Here is a 27,617-nt window from a genome sequence, read left to right as displayed (position 1 = left end):
CAACACGCAATACAGTAGAGAAAGAGTCTCTTCTTCATCATTTGCTTAATTTTGATATTTAAACACAAAAGACTCATAAGAAATGTTTTCATAGGGCATCATTGCTGAAGGAAAGCCAAACTGGTGGAGCTTCTGTAATTCGATCCTCAATAACACAATTTAGGCTACTTTTTGGAAATAGACAAAAAATAAAACACATCCCTGATAAATATTTGTTGAGTGGGCAAAATAAAATTCATGAATTATGTTTTATGTTAAGGGGGCTTGGTCCTGTGTTCGAGTTCGCCCATGAACGATGGAAGCGCGCTCCCGACACTTCAGGTGAATGAGAGGGAAGCAGAGGAGCGGGACACGGTTCAATGTGCGTAACGTTGAAAAGAAACTATCAGAGGAAAATGACTTGTGTTACGTCGCTTGGGGCGCATGCTTTTATGACAACATATCTACTCTTCGTGATGGGATGCGTTGCACAGAAAGTAAGTTGACATTAGTTGACAATAAGCTGACAATATTTCACAAGCTCACCTTAAGTGAGAGCTCACAACTGTGGGTTGAATCAGGCAACGAGCCCCGTTCGTAAATGTTGATATTCAATGATTGTTTGCTTCTCGGCAAAGACTCAGAGCCCTCAAGGGACTTAACACCGAGTTAAGAAAAGTGTGGTGTCAACATACAGTTCGGCGTGCATCTTATAGACAAAAACATTGTGTGTACTACATTTCAAATTGAAGTCTCTGACGTCCGTCCTGTCAACAATCTTTTACTACTGAGATTCAGTCCCTCGTTGTAGGCGCGAGCAACAAGCGGTACGGATCAACCAATTTTTAAGAGATGACATTTTAATTTGGTAACGACTTTTGTATTAAAGCATTTATGCCGACATTATCATATTGCCACATTAATTCGATAAACGTTCAAGCGAATTAATTAAAGTGTAAGACAGTTTGACACTTAGTTATGGACTTGTGAATGAACAACTTTTCCTATTGAGTTTTGCGCACGTTGTATTTTGCAGCAAAACAGCACGTAACAGGACCTTGTCTTACGCTGCATTTGAAATTGCGAAAGCTGAGTGAAAAACAAACTGCATGCTATTGCTTACAGCAGTTATAATTATAATGGTTTTGTAGTCATCTTGAGATTTGAAACAGTGTCTACAGTGCTCAAGACATTGAGCCAACAACACATCCGCCTCATGTAGGCTACCTAATTTATTTTAAATGAGCAGCAGGATTTCTTTTTAGAAGTAGGTTGCATTTTCAAAAGGACTGTTCAGTGTTATTTACTTAAACTGCATAAAAATAAGCCATGTGGTTATTTGCCAATGCAAAACAGTGAAATCCATAAAAACCCTCCAGCGTTAGCGATAGCCAGACTTCTCTAATCACCTTACATCATGCTGACTTACTCTAGTCCACCTTTTCCATTCACGGCAAAGTTAGGAAAGTTTTTGGCTTACTTCCTGAGACATTATATCCTTTAGGGTTTCAGAGGGATGTTTTGATGGCACAGGCATGTTTTGATGTTTCTGCACTTCAGAGTCAGGGAATGGCATGCAGAGTCCAAACTGCTGAAATGGGAAACACATTGAGAGCATGCAAACCTTATGTTGTACCTTTCTGGTCTCACTGAGGCAAAATTCCCAAGCTTTGCCTCAGACATGCGAAGACTTCATGATCAAAAGGTTGTGTCTGATAAAATAGGAAAGCCCACAGTCAGGGGTTGCATCTGGGGCATGTTTTTCATTCAATCAGGCTGTTATTCATGTTGGACATGTTTTAGCTTCTCCTGTGGTAGAGTTCATGCTCCTGTCTGCTTACTCAGGCTTAGCTGTTTATTGCTGCTTTGAGTAGCACACAGTGGATTTGTGAAGGAGTTGTTTTGATGCCATAAAATGACATTCCAGTCTGTAAAGAAGACAGGGTTTCTTAATGTACCCTGACAGCCGCCTTGATCTGTTATTTATACATAGACAGCACTGAGATTGATCCTGAGTGCTCACTCCTGAAGACAGTTTCATCCAGATTTGATTTGATGACAAAAAGGTAAAGTAGTTCTCTTATTGTTATAGACACCCTCGGGCTCATTAGATCTACATACTACATTAAAATGGCAAGGACAAACAAAGACAACACTACGTCAACCAGTTCAGTCTATTTAGTTATTAAAACTTAAAAGTTGAAAGCAAATTTAAAATAAACAAAACACAATAGAGGTCTATGAAAAAATACACCCTTATAAGCCATCTGAATATTTTCAATGGGGACTACAAACCAACCAGTGTACACAAGAATATTTTTTTATAGATTTGAGTATATTTCATATTAACCGGGACATAATTGACTAAAAACCTCCATTACTAACTATATTATCATGACAAAATTCTTAACCTAGAACTCAATGGTCACAAAACATTGAGTGTAGACATCAGTCTGCACATTGGTTTAAAGAGACATATGGCAAGCTGAATTTACAAACTAGTGTCAATGTATTTCAGAGCACTTACAGTAATATAAATGTAGAAAACTTAAACATACACAAAGGCTATACTTTGTTATTTTGAGGGTCATAGGAGCAAAGCACTCTGTAAAATACATGACCCTCTCTAGTCTTCTGACACCATATTCTTCTGTTTTTTTAATCATGCGTGATGGACATTAAAGAACCCATGTGGAACACTGGCTGGTGTAACACCCTTGCGGGGTTACCCTATACAGACCTACGCCCTGCACATCAAGACCACATTGTTAGCGAGGAGGAGCTTTCACCCGTCATGAGTTGTCCTCTTCCGCTGATGGACAATGGCGGCTCAGCAGCGCAATTCTTAGAACTAGATAACAAAAGCCTGTGGTATATTGAATTGTCAGCGTCTCCAGCTTTAGTTCCTGTGTGCATAGGGTGCTCACTATCTTTGCAATTATCTGCCTGAGGGGGCACGGTAAATGATGTCTTTGTCCTCCGCTCCCCTTTTGTATTAACTTGATTTTTGGAACAGCATAAACAAGCTTGGAATTTATTCTATCCCCCTCAGATAAAAAATGGTAGGCGTCCAAGTCTGTCAGTCCACAATTCAGCGCTGTGAATTTGATCTTTGTTTTGTTGCTCTGCTGAGTCTTTTCGAACGTTTCATTTGCACTGGAAAGAGGGGACATTCATCTCTAATTTAATTGAGTTGTAGGACCCCATTGAACTGTGAATTCTCTTATTCCTTGAATGAATTATCGGACAACAGATACACACAGTCTGTCAACAGATAAACATGTCACCGTGTGGCAGCGAACTGCAGAGATGGGATGAATGGGCCAGAGACAGAGGGATGAACAGAGGGCTAGACAGACGGTGAGGGAATCTGTCCTGTTTGTGTTGCAGATGCAAACGTTTGTCGAATTAGGTTTCCCTACCAACATAAGAAGATCAAACATTAAAACTCTCATGCTCCAGTTGCTGCATTTGTGAGGAATTGCATTTGGGTTTTTTTCTTGCCCCAAAGCTAAGTTCAACAAACTAGTGCCACCTGATTACATTTTTGTACCCTGATCTTGAACCCAGCACTGATATAAGGTCGGTTGGCATGGATAAGATCAGTTTCTTGTGTTTTCCTATGGTGTTTAAATAGGTATCTGACACATTTTCACAAGTTTCTCAAACCAAATACTGAAGGGCCTGATTAGAAATTTTAAGATACAGTAAAGAACATAATATGGGATGTATGATTACAGTTGTTGTGAACTTGTGATTCCATTTTACCAACACTTAGGCTTAAAGAGAAGTGAAACAGTTCTATGCTATATTTTAAATGGGTCCCTGGAACACTGTTTTGAGCTTAAAAGCTACCAGGAGAGTTACAGTTTCAATGTTCCAGGGACCAAATTTTCCTCTGACGACAGTTTGTGTATAGAGTTATGGACATGAACCACAGAATCTGTACACTTCTTCAACTTTCAAATGTATCTACCAAAACTACATAATGCACCTTTAAGTATTGGCCGATACTGAGAACCATACAAGTGGTTAAAGTGTATGCTTACCTGTGCCCAATACCACAATTGATCACTGTACCGGTAGGCAATTCCATTACTGGTCTCTCCATATAGACAAGTCTCCGGCAAGTGCTGTCACTTGGCTTTAGAAAGCACTTAAAAAGATAACGTTTGATTCTGTTATGTGAGTTATTAACTTAACTTATATTTAACAATATTGACATTAGAACAATAATACATTGCTTGCGGACAGAATAGGGTCACACAACATCAAGTAGGAACTAAAGTTCCCCAGAGACAGATTGTTTCTTTCTGTCGAAGTCATAGTCAGTGATGAACCTGGTTGATGCCTCATGTTTCAAGTATTTTGATGAATTCAAGGATTTAAATGTCTTGTGTCGTGAAATAAAATGAAACACCAAGGAAATACTATTGTCCTTTAAATATGGGGGGAATTCAGAGTCTTTGCTGAAAAGGCTGCTCAATTGTTAGATACGAATCATAATTATTTTTGATTGATATTGAGATCACGATTATTAACAAGATTGCTCATTGATTTTACAACATCTGCCACACGTGCTTTTAACCAGTTTAAACACTCTTTAACATTCTTAACACTTTGAAAAACAAGCAATTGACCCTTTGGGTCTCTGATTGGTCTGCTGACCACTAATCAGAGAGCTCCCTCTTATAGCAATCGTTGCTAGGCTACTTCCGGTTAGATATCTAGCGAAGTCCTTTCAGTGCGTCGCGGTGATATTGTGACTAAATATGGTTAAAAGGTGCTAAGGCTGTCTGCAAAAATGAATCAAAATATCCACATTACAACCCAGGAGTGTTTTTAATCATGTTTCCTAAACCCAAGGAATGTTGTTTGTTTTTGTCATTGGTTATATGACGGATATTTAAAAAAATATAGTAGGGTCTAGCTACAATCTGTAATGAGTAATTCTGATTGCTTAATTAAGTTACCTACCCAGCAGTACATGAGTGGTCCTGCCCTGTGACAGTTCCTTTGGCACTCACTTCCAGAGACAGTAGCCTAAATGAGGCTTCTGTCTTTTTCACTTGGACCTGTAGCATTTAGCACTAATTGATGTTGCTGTGATTGTCAAAATATGCACATTACTCTCGATTGCATATGGAAGGCCCTGTTGCAGACATTTAGAGGATATTTCTGACCTATGGCTGCAGAAATGGTCATTCATGGAGTCCAAAGGTAAGTCATTAGAAGAGAAACAGCTAGCAGCCACGGGAGGTCAACTAACTTTGGTTGACATCATATGCATCAGACATTGATCATCACTGCGGATGCGTCCCATTCCAAAGCTGGAAATGCTTTCTCCAAACTGGTTGAAACCAAAGCGTAGATAAGGTCATTATTAGAGCCCGACCGATTAATCGGCCAGCCAATAATATCGGCCGAGATTAGCATATAGAGTGACTATCGGTATCGGCTAATTTTATCGCAGATATGCACCGATATATGTAGATTTATTCAAACAGGCAAATAGCATTTAATTTGAGTATTGTTGTATTACACTAGCAGTTCTCTTTCTGGCTGTCACCAGCAGAGGATGGATTACAACAAGCTCTCCAGTGTGTCAAGTGGTTATGCATGTACATGCGCAATTACTTTACAGTTGTGTTTGATAACTGCATTCGAGGGATCAACGCAAATGTATGTATCTACATCTATCTCTATAGGTCATAGATAGATCTTAGAAAGATATCGACTGATATATCGGTATTGGATGTTTTTTCTCCCTACTATCGATATCGGTATTGGTCCCAAAAACTCCATAACGGTTGGGCCCTAGTCATGATTCCCTTCAGGCCTCCATAGGTTCAGCTATCATATCAACATCAGTGGCATTTTTCTAAGGAAAAATGTTAATAATAGGATTGTCACAGGATCACATTTTTTAATCGGGATTCATCTCAAAATTGTATTTGTTAATCGCAAATTATCAAACTTTTTATGTATCAAAAACTAAATAAAAACAGCTAAAATGAAAAGTGAAAAAAATTAAATGTTTGATTTGATAAGGTAGATATTACTTTTGACTCGTCAAGTGAGCTGTCGGGGATCTTTTAAAGTGGAATGAGCCACTGAAAGATGCAGCCAGTGTCTTACTTTTGGGTCACAATGAGAGCCTACATTGGCTGGCCTCGCTCACCCAATCACATATCTGTGTGATGTAAAGGACTGCATTGGTAATATATTCCAGTGTCACTGTATTACATGCATGCTACATTGAATGCCCCATAATGGCTCTGTAAATGAAGTGTTCATCAAACATGCTTAGGCGAAAAGAGGTCATCCATGATGCACACGGTGGGGAAAATGTGCTGAGCAAGCCCTACAGTGGTCAACAAGGGCACCCCTAGAAATGCCTGGGCCTTATCTGGCTACCACACCAGTTTTTTTGTAAACTCTCCCTGGCCTGAATTAGAGCTATTGACATGAGCCCACCAGGCGAGGCATTGACATCACAGGGGAGATATGTGATAAATCCTGGGCTCGAGTATCAGCACTTTTCACAGCTGTGGAGGATGACCTTAAGGAGTTTATTTTCTTCTGTTTCTTTTTGAGAGATTTGTGCAATATAAAAACAGAGTCATGGCATCTGTCTGATGTTTAGTTGTAGATGCTGTCTCTTGTGTCTAAAACATTAAAGATCCCATTCCAACTTATATTTAGCTGCATTTCTCTGTAAAACATTGGTGTAATTCAGAAAAACATTTTTTAAAAGTTTAACCCAAAAGGTAACCTGACTTGGTTGAAGTTCTCATCTTAAAGGCCTGTTTAGTTCTGACACACATTCAATATAGTCTAGTTGCTTTTTGGTCTAAACTTGATGACTAAAACTTTCAAACACAAAAAACATTGTTTAGTTGTTTCTTTTTTTAGAAGAGAAGTTTGTTATTGTTTATTTGATGTACCCTCCAACCACTTTCTGTCAAATGTCAGTCAAAATTATATTACAGCATCACCCATTGGCTTCTGAAGTGCAGTGTTGAAGCCCAAATATGGCGGTCGCAATGTTGGAAATGCTGTCTCAGCCTACTTTGAGTCGGCCTAGAAACAAGCAGAGTGGCGTGGAAAGGCGGTCCTTAAACTTCCTGACAAACTAATGTGCCTGTCAGATCAGTCACGGCCCTAATTACTTAAAACTCCTACCCCCCATAAAATCAAATGATGCAACTGATGGTTAATAACCCCCCTTCATGTATGCCAATATAGACATGAGCTATTCAGAATTTTAAAACCAGGCTGTAAACATGTTTATTTCTGCTGTCAAAATGGGTGTGAAGGTCATTTTGGGGCTTTTGCAACAAGCCTCATGTGGACATTCAAGGAACTGCAGTTTATTTTGCACTTCCTCATTGGCTTCATTTTTTCACACTGGAGGCTTCCGCTTGATTATCACTGATTTTATAATCAAATTCATTCACATTATATTCTTGTGATTCCTTTTATGTCGGCTCTTACATGTAGCTGACTTAAAAAGCTACAGTATGTTGCAATCTTTCATACCCAACGATTTTAAAATACATTTCTTGCCCATTTTTTGAATCAGATGTCAAAAACCTTTTTAATTACGTAAACTGAAAACCAATTCTGGACACAATAGACACTTTTTGATGAAGATGAGAGTCCAGATCTGGGAGATCAGTGTGATTGAAAAGCATCCTGAGTGGACTGCTGCTTCGGAAGTGTTAGCCTGTGAAGCAGTGTCACTTTTCTCCTCCAGTAAACAGAGCTGGTGAGGATTTCTGCCCCCTTTTGTGGGGCCCGCCTGCCTGTTTATGAGCCAGTCCTGGGCTGTTTGTGCATGAGAGGCATAGTGTGTGTGTGTGTGTGTGTGTGTGTGTGTGTGTGTGTGTGTGTGTGTGTGTGTGTGTGTGTGTGTGTGTGTGTGTGTGTGTGTGTGTGTGTGTGTGTGTGTGTGTGTGTGTGTGTGTGTGTGTGTGTGTGTGTGTGTGTGTGTGTGTGTGTGTGTGTGTGTGTGTGTGTGTGTGTGTGTTAACAGTACTTCAGCAGCTCGTGTTGCAGAGTTTTCACAGTGGTGTCGTCAGCCTGGGTGGTTTAAAAAAAATCAGCCAACAGTTAGGTCAGACAGCAGACTTCTGTTTTGTCAAATAAAGGTGTACTGACAAGTGGTGGGTTTTTTTTTTTCACTTTCACACCTTTATGCAACAAATTGGGCTCAAAACTAAATGACAGCCTCAGGTTAAGTTATTCAATGTTGCTTAATATAATCATTTTAAAAACAAAGTTTCAAAGAGCTTTATTGGAAATGGAAACTAAAAAAAGTGAATGCAATAAATAAACGGCACTATACAGGGAAAACATATACAATCATTTTAATAGAGGCCTGTTATGTAGAAGGAATTCGAAGAAATTAAGTCACCCTTGTATTTAGTTAAGGAAAAGTGACCATGGTCCGATGATCTGAGTTGCCAACAGGTAAAACATGGATGCAGAAATTTATGAATGTATGAAAGTGACAGATAGTGTTTATGACAAGCAGTGTCTCAAAATCTTTCATATACTGTACCTTGCGGGGAACCAATGCAGGGATTTGTGTGATTTGGGATCTAGTATTGGTTAGCAGCCATGCTGAAGCTTTTTGCAGAAGTTGCATGTAGAACAGGGCTGCTTGGCTGATCCTGAAGAAGGTAGCTTTGCACCAGTCATGGCATCAAAAAACTCTTTGGAGAAGTGCATTTGTAATTCTGGATTTCTTTAAAAAGATTTAAGGATACTCAAATGACCCATATATCTATCAATCAATCAATCAATCAGTTTATATTTGTATAGTGCCAATTCATAACAAATGCTATCTCTAGACATAACAAAAAGAGCAGGGCTAGACCAAACAAAAAATACAGATGCATTTCATCAGTGTATAGGGCTGAGAAAACACTAAACAGACTAACCAGGCTGAATAGAAGTAACATGGTCAGTGAGAAAATTATGGGACCAAAGATTGAACCCAGCAGAACTCCTTGGAGTAAAGAAGTTGTTGAATGACTTTAGCTATTTTTAACATATAGGACGAGAGCCAATTTAGAACAGGGTCTTAAGTACTAATTAAAGTTATTTCAAATTATTTTCAGTGGTGATGATATGTAGGTTTTTTTGGCCAAGAACTTTCGAACTTAACCTAACATTTTGTCTTTTCAAATTTATGTAGAACTCTCTGAAAATCCAATGAAAAGTATAATTCATGTAAAATAGCTCTTAAGCGGGGCACCAGAGAGCCTAGCGGTTAAGTTGTGCACCCCATGTACAGAGGCTATACTCCTCCTTGTCCCAGCGGCCGTTGGTCTGAGTCCAATCTCCAACACCCTCACTCTCTAATCCCAAATTTCCCGCCTCCCTTCAGATGCCCTATCCAAAAAAGGCAAAAAAGTCCCAAAGCATGTTTACAAAATAGCTCTTATGTAATGATAAATAGGAAAAATATAATGGTTTACATAATATAATGATGTCAGCTCCTAGCATAAGTCAGTGGGTTTAAAATCGCCTCTGTTGTAATTAGACACACTTATGAACCCCGTCCTGGAATGTGAAACTCTTTTTTTAAAAGGATGTAGTGATGCAAAGTTAAAACGATAGAACAATACTTTTTGTGAGGGGCCCCTCAGTAATGACAGCAGCTGGTCTGATGTTTCACTGAACAAGTCATTTCACACAATTATGTGAATAGTTGATCTACTTCTGTCCAGGAAATACCCTGTCAGCAGCACAACTGGGGCGCAATGACCAGCAGGCACTTATGTAGGCTAAACTTTCAGCCTCCCTTGTACTTATTAGCATCAGTTCATTAAAATATTATCTCCCCTCCCCGTTAGTGGAGTGGTTCACTAAAACAGCATTGCAGCCCATTGTTTGGCCATGAGAAAAGGCATCCTTGAATAATTAGTGTCCTACCATTGGAGCGGCCTGTGATGTAACAGAACTGAGATGTTTGGCATTATAAGAATGTCCCATTTCCATTCGACACTGTGGCACTCGGGGGCCCTTTCATGTGTAGTGTAGCATGCTCATCCCAGGGTGGTAGGGACCTCTGCTGCCTTTATCCTGGTGGGAGAGATGTCTCAGTCTCTGTTCATGACACAGTTTTGTTTGATCAGATGCAAGATCTGACAACATTCAAAGTTCTACACATAAGTAGTTACGTTTTTTTTTGCAACATTATTATGGTTTTCAACATTTTCTGTTATAAGTTATGTATTTATTTTCTAGTGGAAATAATGAAAGCACATTTTGAACAGAGTTTAAGGGAAGTCCAGCAAAGCAGCATTATGGCAAAGATAGATAAACATGTTTTCTCACCTCTGGTCAATATTGCCCTAAAAGGGGACATGCTGTCCTTTTTTCCTCCCCCTGTTATTCCCCCATATTGTGAAGTGGTCCCCCTCATTGCGCAACCCCACTGCAAACACAGTGAACCCCAAATCGGCTTACTCTCTCTCTAACCTCAGCAGGAATGGCATTTGGCCCGTTCAAATGTCATCCGTGTAATTCTTTGCTGTAGCGCATTAATTTCTGTGTAGGAAGTGCAAGTGTAGCATGACATGTGCTAACGTAATTGTTTCCAAATGCCAGTCAGAGAAAGAAACAACAACTATTGGGAAATACAACTAGAAAACTATGGCTTGTAGAGCTGGGACGATATGCCTTTGTGGCAATTCGATTGTATCATGATTCTTGGGTGTCAATTTGATTAATATTGAGTCTAAAGTATTGCAATTTTGCGATTAGATACTATTGATTATTGCGATTTCTTTTCTCCCAATTTCTAAGCAAAAATAAAGTGTAATATACAATAAGAGAGTAGAATATCATAAGTTGTAATATTTATACAAAATAATGTTGCAAGTCAGTCAGTTAGTCTTTGTTTATTAGCTGGTTAAGTTTGAGAGTCTGATGTTATTGTAGCTTTATTGATAACCTATGGGCATGATAATATTTTTCAATATTCCTGTGAATGCTCAAACTACATGTGCAATAACTGTAGCTCTGTTACTCCTCTTCTGCTATTTAATTCTGCACTGTGTGCTCTGTTTATGTCAATTCTTGCTGCAACACTGAAAATGTCCTTGTTGTGGGATAAATAAAGGTTTATATCTTTTATTCGGATATGGTTGGTTTAGTTTTGTGTTATTGCTCCTCTGCATGCTGTCTTGGTCACATGCAGTAGTGCTTTGAATGGACAACATCACAGGATTTTTATAACACGGTTATAGTATCTTCAAAGTCATTCTGACTTCTATGCTACAGATTGCTGTCTACCCAGGAAGACAAAATGTTTGCCCAAGGACATAACCAACATTTTGATGTAGTATTTCGACAGGCTGTGCCAGCCACTGGCATGCCTGAAGCAGCAGACTTAAAGTATCAGCGTAGACATAGAGTAGAGTGGAGCTGCACAGTTTATGGAAATATCAGCTGTAAGTGCTGGTTTTGCCCTGGGCAAATATTTTGTAATTTGTGGCAGAAAGTAAACAACTGAGAGATCTTGAAAATAACTTTGGTGAAGCAACCTACTGCTGGATAATGTTTTGACTACCTGTTTGCACAGGAAAGGCTTTGGGAGTCTCAGATTAACTTGATATGCCATGCTGAGTTGATAAAAATGTAGCAAAAGGCTAATTTTGTAGTTAACAGTGCTATTAAAAAGTCATTTTAAAAAGGTTGAGAGTATGAGTTTAGCTAAGACCTATTCATTTTTTACAGTTTGTCCTGATAAAGGGTGGGTGATGCCTTTAAATTATATTCTTCAAATGTAACTCCAGTTTATCAATCACTCAATAGACCACACAAACATACACACACACACAATCAGACACATTATCTTCAAGCTGCTCTCCATCCTATTTACCTGCCTGTAACAGGATTTGAGCAGGCTATGGGACAGTCAGCTGAATCAACTATAGTGCTTTTGGTTTTATCCTGATGACTAACGTCCTCTCTTTTAATGTCATGATTGAAAATGACATGTGGAATTTTGCTACTGAAAATGTTCTGACTGAGGAATGTATTTGCTAACTGCATTCAGATGGGGGGAATATTGACTATAGAGCAATCAAAATGCCATCTTTTCCCTCTGCCCCTGTTGCCCTCTTCGCTCCCATCCCATACACATTCTCAAAGTGATCTCTTATCCTTTTAGCCCAGTCCAGAGCACAAGTGTCGCCCGCGGGTGTTGGTTTGATACCTGTCTGGCATGGGGGTCTGCTAGTCTGGGTCATTCCCACAGTCCAGAACTTGGGCCAACAGGAAATCTCATAAACACACAGCCCCCCTAGAAAGGTCTGGTCCTTAGCTCTCTGGCCCAGCCACACATCTGCCTGTGATTAGGACCAGGTCCCCCTAACATCCACACACCTGGAAAGAATTATAGCTAGCATGTTTGAAGAAATACCCTCCCCAGGGTTACCCAAGGAGCCAATACGGGCAAAACACAGGCTTTGATATAAAGGCAGAGCAGCAGGGTTGAATAGTTCAGTTTCAAGCTGGTTTATGTCAGGGAGTAATCAGACCACAAGTGGAGGTGTATTATTTGCTAACAGGTACCTTTTGTTGTTGGTGCCTTTGACATTCAGTAGAACTTAATCACTTTTTGTACTCCATGTGAATACATGACTCATCTGACAATTTAGGCTGAGGGTAACACAATACTGCTTCGTACTTTTCAACATAATGCCCAACTTTAACAGGAATGCTAGCATAGGTGGCACAGGTGGGAATCAAAAGCAATAGCCTTGGCAGTGTTTGGGCTGAGCTCTTACTTTAGAGCTTAGATTATGTTCTGATAAAAAATATTTTCCTTTTGGTGCGGATTCGGAGAACGAACAAACAAAAAAGCTTAAAAAAAACAATAACTGACTACATAGATCTCAGAGGATATACGGTAAAGTAGCTGATGAATGTATGATACTTTTAAGTGGAGGGATACATTTTTATTAGTGTATGAATGGCAACCAGGTTTCACAGATGAATGTGCCAACATACAGCACAGAGATGTGTGCTTACATCACGGTGGGTAGAGAAAGAAAGTCCTGTTTCTAGTCAAGCTCTCATTGGCAGGGAAAGGTCCTGATAGGTCAAAGGTGTCAGAGTACATGAACTAATGCAGAGTAAACAGTGAGGTTTTGAACCAATCCATGGATCTATATATGGATGTAATGTGTTTGAATTAAAACTTTTTTCTGGATTTGGATTGTGGGGACGATTGCCGATGCAAGGCTGAAATAGTACAGTAGACCCTCAGATGATAAGAAAAATGAATCAGAAAGACATGTTTATTTGTCAGTGGTCTGACAGATGCATAGATTGTGGCTGCTGTGTTGGTTGGATCTAGAAGTGGTTTTCACTGTCAAAAGTATGTATGTAGGTATCCAGGTAATTTCCCTAACAGTAGGACTTGTGGGTTTTTATTCAGAGAAAGGTCACAAATATTTTAAAGCTCTGTTGCAGAGTTTTCCCAAAACCCACTGAAAACATTAAATGACCAAAATATATGACTAAGATTTGCAAGTTCTTCACAGCATGCTCCCCAACATCTTATTAGTTTGTCTTGATTGTTAGATTTTAATATCTTAACAGCTTAGTTAAGAAGATTGAGTATTGGAAAAGACAGATACCTTTCCCATGAAAAATGAATGCAAGTTGTTCTTTTTTATGACCCTAGGCTGTTCCTGCGAAATGAGCGTAATTGCTATCATTGTTATGGTGTGACTCGGTTTACTGAAGTAACTGTTACCAAAAGATATTGAACTATGAAAGGGGCAGCCAAGTAGCGGCATGTAAGCTAGAAGGCCATCGCCTTTAAGATGTCGCCTGATGTCGCCTTTAAGGAAGTAGATCATTTGTAAAAGGTCTTCATTTGTTTTGTTTTTGTCCTTTACAGTTAAATTGACCTGACAGTAATCGTAATTTATTTTGGAGACAGAAAAACTGAATACATTTGGGGAGGCATGGGACTTATGGTATTGATTCTATGTAAAGATTGGTTATGCACCAATTCTGATATCACATTTTAGGCTGTGTCATGCATTTCCAATGCTTTAATTGGCCACTTTAGTGCAGCAGTATGTGAGGAAAGTAAATTGTCTTTCTTAGAAGGGGAAATGTCTCAAGTAAACCTTAAAATCTAAGGCACTAGGATTCAGTATCTTATCTCATTTATATTGCAGGTATACTTTGACTGTGGTGCCAAGGTGGATGTGGTGGATGTCCAAGGTCTTATTCTGTCTCCTGGCTTCCCCTATAACTACTCTTCTGGGACACACTGTGTTTGGCAGTTCTTTGTGCCTGTTGATTACCAGCTGATTCTGGAGATATTTGACTTTGACGTCTTTGAAAGCCATGACTCAGCTTCCCAGTTTGCCGCCATCTCTAATTTTGAGGAGGAAGAGGCGGACGAAGAGGTGACTTTCACTCCTGGAAGCTTAGTGTCCGATGAAGCTTCATCAGAAGTTAAAGATACCACAATTCTGAGTGCAGGTGATGTCACAAAGAATCAGCAGTCCTCCAAGGGTGGCAAGGTCAAGCAAGTAGTGGTCCAGGAACAGTCCACAAAAATGGAGCTTGCCAAAGTCTCGAATTCTGCCAAAAGATCTGCAGAAGCTTCCTCTGGCCTGTCGTCGCCACCTCCTCCCTCTCTTCACCTCCTGCTTGGGGCTGTGCCTGATGGAGATAAAGCTGTAAACTCTGCCTCCTTGTCTCACCTCAGGGGAGACCTCAGCCCCAGTTCTAATCCAAGCCCAGTAATGGAGGAGACAACCTTTGCCCCTCCACCTTCTACTGAAACTCCAGCTGTGAGCCCCGAAACCCAACACTCGATGCTTGACGCCTGCCCCCACGATGTCCTTTACATCTCGGACCTCATCACCTTCTCCTCCAGGTTCTGCGGCTCCAACCGGCCTCCAAGCAGCCAGCTGGTTTTTGGCTCCAACCAGGAGATGGTGGAGGTGATCATGGAGTTAATCACCACCACCCACTGGGGACGTGGCTTTGCACTTCTCTTCCATTACCACAACCTGACTGAGCCAGGGGGGGACCGTCGAGCCACCGCTCTAGCAACCAGTAAGGTAGACTCTCTGCTGGCTGCTGTGAGTGGAGCTGCCTTCTTCGCTTTGATACTTACAAGTGCCCTCTGCATCATTTTCAGGTAACAGAACAACAATTACTGTATACAAACTGAAACATAAAGCTGTGAAGGTTCTTAATTAGATTATAAATCCTACTTGGTCTAACAGATGTCATAAATCAAAGTGGAAATACAGGCCTCTTCTCTGAATATGCAGTTAGATACACTTGCTTGCTATCATTAAATTAATGTCACACAGCTGACACATCAGCTACTGATAAAGGTGCATTTTCAGATGTGATTATTTCTGTCAACCAGGCATGATGCTGATATCAATGTGCAACAGATGGCATCAGTGAATACCCACATTTAATAGATACCTTCAATGTTAGCAAGTTCATGTTTTTCATTCTATTTTAAATATATGACAATATCCAGAATGACTTACTTAACTTGTGTACAGTAATTCATGGTCTCCAGAGAACGACTACAAATTACTAGTATTTGATCTTGTCAAGTTTAAACTCTTTCGATCCTCCGATTGCCGTTTTTTGCTTTAAAGGTCACATATTATAATCCTTTTTAACTCATTTAATTAAGTCTCAAAGCTCCCCAAAACATTTCTGTGAAGTTTCTTGCTAAAGTCCAGTCTGATCCGCTACTTTATCATGCCTATAAACCCTTCTATTTCAGCCCAGCTAGGAACAGGCTGTTTCTGTAACTTTAAATGCAAGTCAGCTGTCCTCAACCACGCCCCTCTCTGAAAGGGGATTTGGCTTGAGCTTTTTTGCACCTTGCCCTATTGTTTACAGTAAGAAGGCAGAGTCAGAGGGCAGAACAAATACCTAGCTGTGGGAGTGTCACCCACTCGTGGGAGGGGTTACTGCCCTTTTGTGATGTCACAAAGGGAAAGTCTTCAAACGGCCTGTTTGAGCACACATTCTCTGAAAAGTGGAGCAGACAAAAGCCGAGGAGGATGGATTTTCTCATAATTGGGGAATTTGTAGATGGGCTAAGGACACATACTGGTGTTTGATAAACATGGTAAAGTTTATTTTGTATAACATGCGACCTACAATGTCAGACAACCAGTAAAGCAAACAATTTCCCAATTAGTCTCAGCTGAACTTATGTCCATTTTCACTATGTCAGCATCCCAACAAACATGAGAATCATTATTCCTGCATAACATCTTAATGTTAGCATAACTATTGTGAGTATGTTTTCCATGCTGATGCATGGATGTATAAATAGAACCCAATGTAGTGTTACACATGCTGTTCTGTTTATAATGAGATTAGTGGTGCAAAAAGCAAAAAGCCTAGATGTAGTTACCTTGATCTTCTTGGTACTTTTTTATATGTTAATATTTGAGGCCCATAGAGCAGACACTTGCAATTTTTTAAACCAAATCTCCCATTGGATTTGGCTCTTAGTGGTATTACAACGTTATGGTCTTACCGATATGAATAACAGCTGTTTAGCAAGGAAAGTAATGTACCTCAAGTAATGATTTAGTTTTAACCTACAAAAGCTAATCGGGCAGTGTGCATAACAGACATAGAAGTTGGAACTATACAGTACCTTTTTTGCCACCATCTAATTGGCTTCAGCGACTGGTGCTTCTCTTTGAGATTTGTGCTGACGTTATTGTGTTGCTTGAAGCACCAGGGTGCTCGAGTATAATGTTACACAGCTGTGAGCATCTCATTGATTTTCCTCTGAGAAAGTTCACAAGTTCTTCTATTTGATTTCTCCTATTAATGAAAGTGGGCTGGTCAGACAGTAAATGTGCGCACACACCCAGATGCAGACACTCATATATGCAGTACAAAGTCAACACTTTGTTGTGTTGACTCAGCTGGAAGCCTCAGTCCCTGATGTGGTGACCCTTGGAGATTAGTTAGGTTTGGCTGCAACTGTGCGGCTTCCTTGATGTGGTGCATTCTTGCCAAAGAAAGGGGCATTCAAGGTGCAGCACCTGGCACCGATTCCAGCACACAAATACAGAGGGGCTGCATGAGAGTGAATGGGCTGGGAAATCAGGGAAAGGAACAACAAGGAGAATTAAAGCTCAATGTAGGTTTGGTATAGCATTATCAGCTAATAAAGGGTGTTCCTTGCAAGCTGTTCTTTCTTATCCATCTCACAGACAATCCACCCAAGCCTGTGGGGGTTAAGTTTGGACATTTTGTAATACTATCTGTTCTGACATGGTGTCTGTTTTTCCCTACTGGTCCAGCTGATTCAAAATCCAGAGAGGTAAAGCTTTGCGTCAGCCTTAGCTTGCTGTGAGAAAAAAAAACTCTTTTTAACGATAATAGTGTTAATTTCAAATGCAGATCAGTGTCTCCAACTAATCCATTAGGCACAATAAATCCACAGGTTCTCACTGTTAATGTCAAGGAAATTGGAAGCATGTGTTCAATAAAATGAAAGTGTAATTAGCAAGAACAACAAAACAAGTCTTTCAGAAGCCAGGAAATGCAGAACCATGAAACTCAAGATCAAGAGCAGAAACAGTAGCTGGGATTTGTTCTCATACAGTTTCTTTATCATTTAAATGTGTTCACAGAAATCATTCGGGAAAAAACTAGCCTGCTGAGATAAATAATCTTGCAAGTTTGAAGCCGTTGTGTGATTAATTCCCCCCCAATTCCCTTCTGGTCAGAAAACAGCCGAAGGTGGAAAAGTGTCACAGCAGGGGTTACCCTCAGTTGACCTGTTGCTGGTACAGTAATGAACTCATTCAGCTGTAAGAGTAATTTTTAATAAGCGGGAACTTGCTCGAGTTTTTCTGCATGCTTCACTGGTTGAAGGATGCATGGGAAAATAGGCATAAGCTGACAATATTTGTAACTGTTTCAGATGTGAAAGTATATAACAGTATAGCCACCAGTGTGTCTGTGGGGCAAATAACTTGGCCCTCAGCAGTGACAGTGATGCATTTCTACAGGAAGAAGCATAACATAAGCAGTAACTTCTCAGTAATGACCACTTTGTGAAATGTTATGAGTTGTGGTATTTGTGGATGCAAGATTGTGGTGCATCCTGCTCTATCATCCAACACCACAATAGAGCAACTATTGAGGGGGAAACAGCCACGGGTATGTTGGAGCTATTTTATATTAAATGGGGTGGTTACAGTCAGTACAGTTGTATGGGATAGTGTCCATTTTTACATTTCTGGTCAAAGTGTGAAGTGGGATTTTTTTATTCTTGGGAAGGAACTGTCAAGAGTCAGATTCAAATAAAAGAGGACATTCATCACAGCTAGTTTCTGGATATGTCTGTAATTATAAACTGTAAAATTACTGTGGTACTGTATTTTCAGACCCAAACTGTGTCCGAAAAGAGCAAGCTCCTGTGCATCCAGCAACTCTGAGGTACATTGCATAACATACTACATGCTCTTGTTTCCCACTTCTTCTTCCGTTGTCCTTCTAACATGCCCCTACCCGTCTTTTTCTTGCTGTGGCCTTATTTTTCTGTAAGACAGTCCTTTAAAAATTCAGAGCTGGGGTGCCAATGGACTAGCAGTTAAGTCAAACAGGATGTATGAAGTCTATACAAGCGGGCGGCATGGGTTCAACTCCAACCTGTGGCTCCTTCTCCACATGTCATACCCCACCCTCTCTCCCACGTTTCCTACTCTATTTATTGTGCCATCTAAAGAAAGGCAGGAAGACCAAAATACAATTCTAAATAATAAATACAGAGCTCAACCTGAGGTCACTGGACATTTCTTAACATTTCTTATTCTTAACTCTGTCCACTGTTGCCACACTGCCCCTCTGCTCACCACAGATACTTATACTCACAGGTTCACGTTACCTTTTATATTCCCCTTCAGATCGCTTGGATATTTCCAATACACATCAACAGAGTAACAAAAGTTATAAGCATAAAACAGGGAGGCTGTTTTTAGATTGCTCAAAAGTTAAAAGAATTTACAACATGCCATCGGCCATGATTTGGATCAGAGCACCTCTTCAGAAACAACCTACGTCCATGTTTGATATAGTCTATAGCCTATGGTTGTAAGACATCTCCACAGCTGGCTTTGTGTCTCCTGCATTTCAGGTATCGGACAACAAACTCTGAATCTGTTTCATTATTTATTTGGATCTGCATTAGCCGCTTTTCCTTCTGATTATTATAAATACATTTTTTTAAATAATGACTGAACATTTTTTTAATAATACACAAACAAGAGGCAAAATAGAACAAAAAAAGATGGTTTTGTTTAAATCAACATCCACTTTAAAGCTAACAACCTGAAAAACAATGACTACCCCACATTTCATCGTAATTACTGCACAATAAATCTATAGGGTCAGTACATATTGAATAAAGCTTAATAATAATAATAGTAGTAGTACTGATGAAACCAGAAAGTAGGGAATACTTTGAAACCGTTGAACTTGTGGAACGTGTTATTTCATGTAGTTATCCATTCCATTATGCCTTGTATTTGAGTATATTGAGACAATAAGGTAAAAACAACTTCTGTGGCCATTTCTACTGTATGAACTGCTTTGTGCTGTAGGTGCCAGAGGGGGTCCAAAGCATCAGGGCGGAGGTCAGCGAGCTGCAGCTGATTGCCGAGAATCAGACCAACCTGGAGGCAACGACAGAGCAAGGCAAAAACAATGGCAGCCTGCCACACACAGGTTAGGAGAACATACATATGCACACACACGATAGTAGGAATAATCTGTTGTACCAATAATGTTAGCTTTAAGCAAAGGACAAAAAGTACATTCTTCATGCTGAAAATGTTCAGTGTATGCCCTGGTTGGTTTGGATTTTTCAGTTCCTCCTGCACAATTCAAAGATATGTGATATTGCTGCAGCACAGAGCCCATAATTGCACATTACTGTGGATGTCATTCATTTTGATTTATATTTACAACGTGTTTAGACATTTGACTAGAATCATTTTAGGAATGATAATAACACCTTCAGGAATAAAAGTCTGCTATTATTTCATTTCCTGGTAGAGTAATGACAAGATAAAGTTTTAGTGCTGTCATTCAAAAGTGAAGACATGGGGTTTTTAAGGAATGTGCCTCAATAAGGGCTTTAAGGGCTAGCAGAAATCTACTGAAAAACTCTGGATATTTCCAGGAGGAGCTTCACCCGGAGTTTCTCCTTCCAGACCCCTAGTATTTTTTCCAGCAAGTCTGAGTGGGCTGATGTGAGAGCGCTGCAGGATATTCTCCGGAGAATTCATCTCAAGCCAATTGGAGGGGGAGTGACGTTTATATACTGCGACTGCTACACTACGATCTCTGTGCACGTTGTTAAACGGCTGCATTATGTTTTCTGCTCGTCAGTATGTTGTTCTCCGCTCTTTTGTTGATGTTGTCATTCTGTTGGACTACACATAGCATTGATATAAAGGCAAATATTCTCATTATAGCGTCGTATAGTGGACTCTGTTGCCTCGACCGCTACTTCCGCGTTGTTTATTTACATCACGTCTTACCTCAGGAGACTCCCCGACCCCCCTCCCGTCTGACAGGGATAGTCTCCAGCTGTGAGGAGCATATGTGAACGGCCAGGTCGGGAGAATCTCTCAAGCAGTCCTATCAACTATCTAGATAGTTTCAGGAGTGCATATGTGAAAACAGCTAATGTCTGTGATGTTTTTTCCGGGGATGTCTTGTCAATCAAACACTGGAGGATTGGATTTTCTGCTGCTTAGTATTTTCTCTGGGAGGACTTCTTCTTTTCCCCCTTGTTGTGTTTATTCTGCAAACAGCTTTCTTCTGTTTATCCCTAACAAATTGTCACAGCTGTTTCTGGAAAGATTGAACAGTAAATCTTTTTGGTCAACCAGGAGTTTTCCTAGGAAAAATGTACCTAACACGAGATGTTACTGTAAATTAAAACAAACTGTATAGCAGGAACCCTCCGTGAACTCTGGGTGGGTCTGTAGTTGTCAATGTTTTTAGTGTTGGAGAGATCCTGGAACAATCAGAACACTTCTCTCTCTCAGTGGGACTGAACCCAGGCTGGGAGATTTGTGGGTTGTGGCATTTAACCCACAAATCTCCCAGCCTGGGAGTAGTTTGAACAACAGAGGAGTAAAGTCCCCTCTGTGTTTGCTCCAGTCACGGTGTAAAGAGTTTACACATAAACACTCTGCTTATAAACATTGAAGGAGTTGAGACTTGCCAACTCTGCATGTTGTGTCATTGAACCTTTTTAAAATTGCAGTTCAACATTACAGGCTGTACTGCTTCAACTGAAGATGAAGGGAGCATTAGTCAGTCAGTCAGTCAGTCAATTTATTTATAGAACACGTTAAGATAATACAAACACAAAATAAAAAGTATTAGTCATAAAAAAGGAAAAACAAAACTACATGCATGAAAGAAATGTGGAGCCTTGGCTTATAGACCTCACGATGACATCACATCGATCGCTGGTGGCAGAAAAACAGCTAAAGCAAGTGGAGAGAAACATGGAGAAGCCTACCAGATCCTGGGTTTAAGGGAAAGAATATATTTTTTGTGCCTTTGCAGGTCAGAATAGGAACCTGAAAAACCTAACCTCTGTTGTCTGTAGAATACTGTTGTCAAGGACACTCTTCGAAGTAAAACACAGATGAATGGCAACGTAAACGGTGGTGACTGGTTTAGAAAAACTTCTTGTCTGTTTCCCCTTATATCGATGTCCAAACTCATGGCAACCCCACGATGTGATGAAAAGTTGACAGACTTATATTAACTTTTGCCTTTAATAAAATATGAACGAGTACAGATTGTGATACAAACAGGCACGTCACAACAGGCACCTCTTTCCACTCTACTTTCAAACTGTGTTTTTTTCACACAGCCCTCAGACTGAGTCTGTTTTAGACTTAGTGTAAGTACAAATATTTTCAAGTCCATCAGATTCATTACGACAAACATACTGGATTAACATTTAGGACTTACGAAGAAATCAAAACGAGTCACCACTGTATGCAATGGTTTGAACCAGCATGAACTCACCTATATGTCTTCAGACGTCCTTTCTGGCTCCATGAAATCGTTCCTAGTAACACTAATGTCTGAAGGCACTGATCCATTCTTATATTCGAGAAGCAAGCAGCATGTTTAACCTTGTCTTCATGGTAAACAAGAGTCATCACTGTGTACAAACACAAACATTGCTCTTTACATCAGCAGAACTAATACAGTAAAATGAAATAAATCAGTGTTCTCAGTATATTTGATGTCATATCATGTTTCTGTCTTTGCAGTCAGTGCTGGCAGGGACATTTCCCTCAATGAAGAGGTGGACCTGTCCTGCAGCGGTTTGACGGAACTCGACCTTGGAGCAGACGAGGTTTTCATTGTATCTTCAGCCCCTAGCCCGAGCAGGCTACCCTTCTCACCTCACACAGTAAGGCCCATTTGGATGTCAGTGCAGTTGTCTTTTATGTTATCTGGTTAAGACCTTACTTGCTTCAAAGTTAAATATTCAGGAGTCCTTTAAAGCTACATGTTTATAGCTGGTGATGTTCGTACTGCATTGTACGGCCTGCCACACACAGGTTTGGAGATTACACAACTGCATACAGCTGACATGTCACTACCACAATGACATCTTAGTCAGTACAAAAGTGTGATGCATTTCAAACCTCTAATGCAGACTTGCACTCTTCTGGCTCCAAAAAGCCAAGATGGTGACGGCAAAAATGACAAACTCAAGGCTGAAAACCTGGGGGTCAAGCCATGGGGTCTATGTACTAGCCTTAGGAATTTATTAGCAAATGCTAGCAGGCTAACACATGAAATGAAATGTGTTGACATGTTTCAAATTAACCTCATTAAACATCTGCACATCAGCAATAAAACTGTGAGCTTGTTATCATGTTGACATCAGCACTACAGTTCCTAAAGCTACACATAGCCACTAGCATGGACGCAGCTAGGGCGACCTCTTGGTGGGTGAGCTCCTCACTTTGGGGAAATGATCCCTGAACAAATGTACATCCGAGGTGAGAGGGAATTCATTACTTGAATTGACCCAGTGTCCCTAATAAGACTCACACCATGTATTGGCATACGCATGGTACAACCTAAAACTATGAAAATGATGAGGACATAAATGGGAAATGAGGATAATTAAAAATTGTGAGGAGCGTTGAGGAAGAGGCAACGGTTTGAGCAAACTTTTTTTTTTTTGTCTCTTCTCCCTTTTGTATTCTCTTGGAATAAGAGTTGGCATAAAACAGCTCTGGCAGCTTTTTGAAGGACTGGCAAGCGTTTGTGCAGGCTAGTCTAATGGAGTATTATCTACAGAGCCAGATTCCCAGCTCCAATTGTGTGCGTTTGTGTGTCTGTGTGTGTCATGCACGCTTTGGCCCGCAGTGTGTGGTCTGCCTGTGTGTCCGTCCTCAATGCAGACGTCCATGGAAATAATGTTTGAGGGATGTTGCATTTGCTGACAGTGGCAAAGTCTTTGAAAAATGCCAAACTCATCTTCTCGATGTCAATGCCAGGGGGAAATTCCAGGTCAGGTTTTTATTTTTATTTTGATGCCACACATCCTCGAATATGCCGACCTAAATCAACTTTGAACCCTTGTTTGATAACATTTTTTTTGCAACGGGCCCCTTCTAGAAACTGATTTAATTCAGTTACAATAACACAAGAGAACACTAAAACCTTTCGTGCTGTAGGCAATGTGAAGTGATCAAGTCTGGATCAAAAAGGTCTTTGTGCATTCCCCCTGAGACTTAATTCTACTGTTTGTATTATTATTAGTTTTAGTTGAGTATGTTTAGCTTCCCCTTACACCCAATAAAGGTCTCAGACTCGACCTTTGGAACCATGTTTTGTATGCGACTGTGTTTGGTTGCTGATTTCTAACCCTGTGTGTCAAATCCAAAAGTTGCCATTGTGTTCATGGGGCTTTAGACCATTTTTATCTAAACCCCCTAGCTAATTCTTGTCTAGACAAAGCTAGCTGCTAGTGACTCTGTGAAAAGGATTATCTGGACTCGTACTCTTATGGTTGCAACCCCTGAAACCTTCCCCCTCCCCTGATCAACAGCAGCTGACTGATCAGCATGTATAAAGTTGCTCTACACATCTAACCTGTGATGCATAGTGCAGTAGCAAAGATTTATGCATACTCAGCATTTTGACTCAGTATTGCCAGAGCTATCCTCTATCCTCTTAATAAAATGATTGAGATTAAAACATGAGCAGCACATGCTTATCAGTCTGTTGTGTTTGAGCAGACCAAGCTCATCACCACAGCTCCTTTTTCTATTAACATAGTCCACAAGACAATCTGTTGGGCGAAAAATGTTCAAAACTCTGAGTCCTTATGTTTTTTTACTGTTTATGATGTTATCATTCGCCAACAAGGGAATCAATGTCTCTCGTTTTTATGACTCGTCTCTCATGGTGTCTGAGATACACAGTGAAGTGTACATATCTGATTCCTCTCCTTGTTACCTGATATCATTATCCCTCTGTTTAAGCAGTGGGCTTGTTACTGAGTTCAGTCTTTCCATAGATGCTCAATACCAAAGATGCGTGCATGATTGAATAACAAGCCCGCTGCTCAGTGCAGGTCATTGACCATTCAAGCTGCAGTTGAGTGCTTGAGCATAATGCAGCATCTGATATGCAAGCTATTTATGTTGTGTGGTCGTCTTCTTCCCTAATTAGTTTGTTTATCCTCTCTCTGCCATCTTTTACTTTTAACCTTTGGTCTCCAAGGGAAATTCTTTTTCCACACTTCTTGGCTTGGAATTAATAAAATATCTGGAAACGGATTTTGCTCCTTGACACTGAAGAGTCGGGGTTTCATGTACATCACATAGAAACTCTGAGAGTCAGCTAAAAACTTCCTGTATGTGAATCAGTCAACATGCCTACCAAACCCAGACCTCTCATTTCAAACGATGTTAATTAATCGATGCATTCTTCCTCATAGCAGCGGGAGAGGTTTCTGCGGCACAGTGACACAGGTCCAGGCCCCGCAGGTGACTGGCCCTCACCAGACTCCAATGCCTCACCAAATGGCTCCAGGTCTGCCAAGGACAGCAGCAGCGGCTGTTCCAGACCCAGAGCTTGGAGCGTACGCACCTTCCAGGACTTCCTCCCTCCTCTGCCGCAGCTGCATAAGAAGTGGTGCAGCTGGAACTCCACCAGTCCCTTCACCAAGCTAGTGGACAGCGTCAGTACAACAAACCTTTCATGTCGTTTCACCCACAGTCATTTATGGCATAATAAGAATGATGAGGTCTGTGCTTTAAAGAGTTCAAGTGTCGGTTGGATTTAGTTTGCTTCTAATTTAAAGTCTCTTAAATGTTCTAGTTTATGGTGGCCCTGCAGCTCAGAACAAGAGTACATTATTAAACTGTATATTATCAAGATATTTTTCATCATTTTTGACTCATTTAATATATATATCCAGCCTTAATTTACCATTTTATCACACATACCACTGCAGAATGTTATAACCTGCCCTAACATAAAAGTGCAGGTGTAGTTTGCATCATTCAAAGTGGCTTTATTTGATCATTTAAATACCTATAATGCATGCTGTTACAGTACAATCATGGCTAACTGTGACCCTTGAATGAACTGGAGTTGTCCTATTCTTCTAAACCTGTACAAACGGTCTTGTATAATTCCAGACTCCATCCAGTTTGGTCACTGACTGCAGGGAGGGCGAGAGCAGGAAGGTCTTCTCCGACATTCACCTGGAGGCCAATGCAGACAACAGCATCACATCCGACTCTTCCATCAGCAACGCCTCCTACCCCCTCACACAGCCTGCTCAGCGGCAGCGGCGTCTCAACTCTGCGAGCAACCTGCGGCGCTCCCGCTTCACAGGGCACTGCTTTGGCCTGCTCTCTGGGACGGCAGACCCGACGAAGGCTCCCTGTCTCACTCTTGCGCCTGGCTCCCCCTCAGACTCCAGCCCTGGCTCTCCGTCCTCCACCCAGGGTCAGATCGAGAGTGGCCAGGCCGGGAAGAGGTTCCCAGGAGAGGCTGATCACATCAGTGTGCCAGTGTTCGCCATCTCTGAGGAGGAGGACCGGCAGCCTCTGGTCTCAGCCGAGCACCTGGATCAGACCTCTCTCTCCACCGTGCTGAACGGAGCGATAAGGGGGATGTATGAAAAGAAGAGGCCTCTCGACGCAAGCAGCAGCCTCAGCCCCCAGAGCCAGAGGGCCAGACCCGAGTGGAGGCCATGGGGGAGCCAGGTGACAGGAGGGGTGGGGCCGCTCCCATGCATCGAGTCAAACAAAGTCAACCAGCCGTCTCTCAGTCAGTCCTCAGTGCTGTGCAGTGTGACCAATCACATGTGACCACACAGTCTTTAAGTTTGTGAAATGAGCAGAGACTCTGGTGGGCCAGTTATACATTTCTGAACTCTTAGTGCCACTCTGTAAAATATATAACATTTACTTTCTGTACTATTACAAAATGATTACTTCATCAAGTGTAGCCTCAGCTGCTGCTGGCAAATCTATTCTTCTCACTCTAGCTGTTTTGTATTTTTATATGATTTTCTTTGGACAAATATTGGAATAATATGCTGCTTACCATGCCAAGGCTGCGACTGCTGTGGTTAGTGTTTGTTAAAAAAAATAAAAGAATGATTGCAAAATGCTAAGAAAAAAGTATTATCGAAGCAATTATCCATAACCCGGAACTCTTAGGAGCACTTTTGAAAAACTAGATTTATTCACCAGTTTGATGCTATTCAGCCAGTTATAACACTCAAACATTGCACTTTGCTTTCAATGGCTCATTCATTGTGGATTTTGTGCTGCTAGTGCCAGATTCCTGTTTTTTTCTGATGTTTATTTCTTAGTGCTGGATAATGAATGCTTCTACAATGACTTATTACCCAAAAGTGTTCTGCAGAGCATCGACTGTGTTACAACATGTGGATGCAGTATGTTCTCCTGAAGCTCATCCTGGATTATAAAAGGGAAATTAAATAAAGTTAATGCAAATAGAGTTTCTACTATACGATATTATGTAGTATATGAAAAGAGAACTAGAAACCACAATAGTATTTAAAATGAATAATGAATCTATGTAAAGTTTTAATAAAGGCTATTTCATTCACTTGCTGTCCTTGATTTAGTGTGTTATGTGAACAGCAAGATACAAAGTAATCTTTGAACTACACCTTACACTGAGTTACTCTTCAGCAGAATTAGAAATACTATTGCATACTATTGCAAGAAGCACTTAGATGTGAATGTACAGAAATGGAAAAAGGCTTTTACTCTTTTCACTAAAGTACAACTTGCAAAAGGTAACACGACAAGAAATCTTTACCTTCTTCAACTCTGCTTTAAATAATTTCTCGTCCTGTACCAACAGAAATCAAATCTTTTTGGGGGGTGCTGGTAGCCTGGTGGTTGGTGTGTGGAGGCTTAAGTCCTCCAAGCGGGCGGCCCGGGCTTGAATCCTTTAAATAAAGGCATAAAAAGCCTAAAAATAAACCTTAAAAAAAAATGCTATCTACTTGTTTTAATGGTATCTCC

General features: G+C 40.6%; 1 protein-coding gene across 1 annotated transcript; it reads left to right on the top strand.

Moving 5' to 3' along the window:
- The first annotated feature begins 322 nt into the window (after nucleotides 1–322).
- si:dkey-112e17.1 (uncharacterized) lies at nucleotides 323–27,192 on the top strand. Its single transcript, XM_020631103.3, has 7 exons — nucleotides 323–476; nucleotides 14,196–15,172; nucleotides 18,426–18,477; nucleotides 19,641–19,764; nucleotides 22,347–22,489; nucleotides 25,040–25,282; nucleotides 25,746–27,192. Exons 1-7 carry the CDS (start codon nucleotides 360–362, stop codon nucleotides 26,421–26,423), a joined length of 2,334 nt encoding a protein of 777 aa, XP_020486759.1. The 5' UTR covers nucleotides 323–359; the 3' UTR covers nucleotides 26,424–27,192.
- Nucleotides 27,193–27,617: the final 425 nt, after the last annotated feature.

The sequence above is a fragment of the Labrus bergylta genome, chromosome 2, assembly GCF_963930695.1.
Source record: "Labrus bergylta chromosome 2, fLabBer1.1, whole genome shotgun sequence".
Taxonomy (NCBI): Eukaryota; Metazoa; Chordata; class Actinopteri; order Labriformes; family Labridae; genus Labrus; species Labrus bergylta.
Note: the sequence above shows the minus strand (reverse complement) of the source record. Positions and strands in the feature narration are given on the sequence as shown.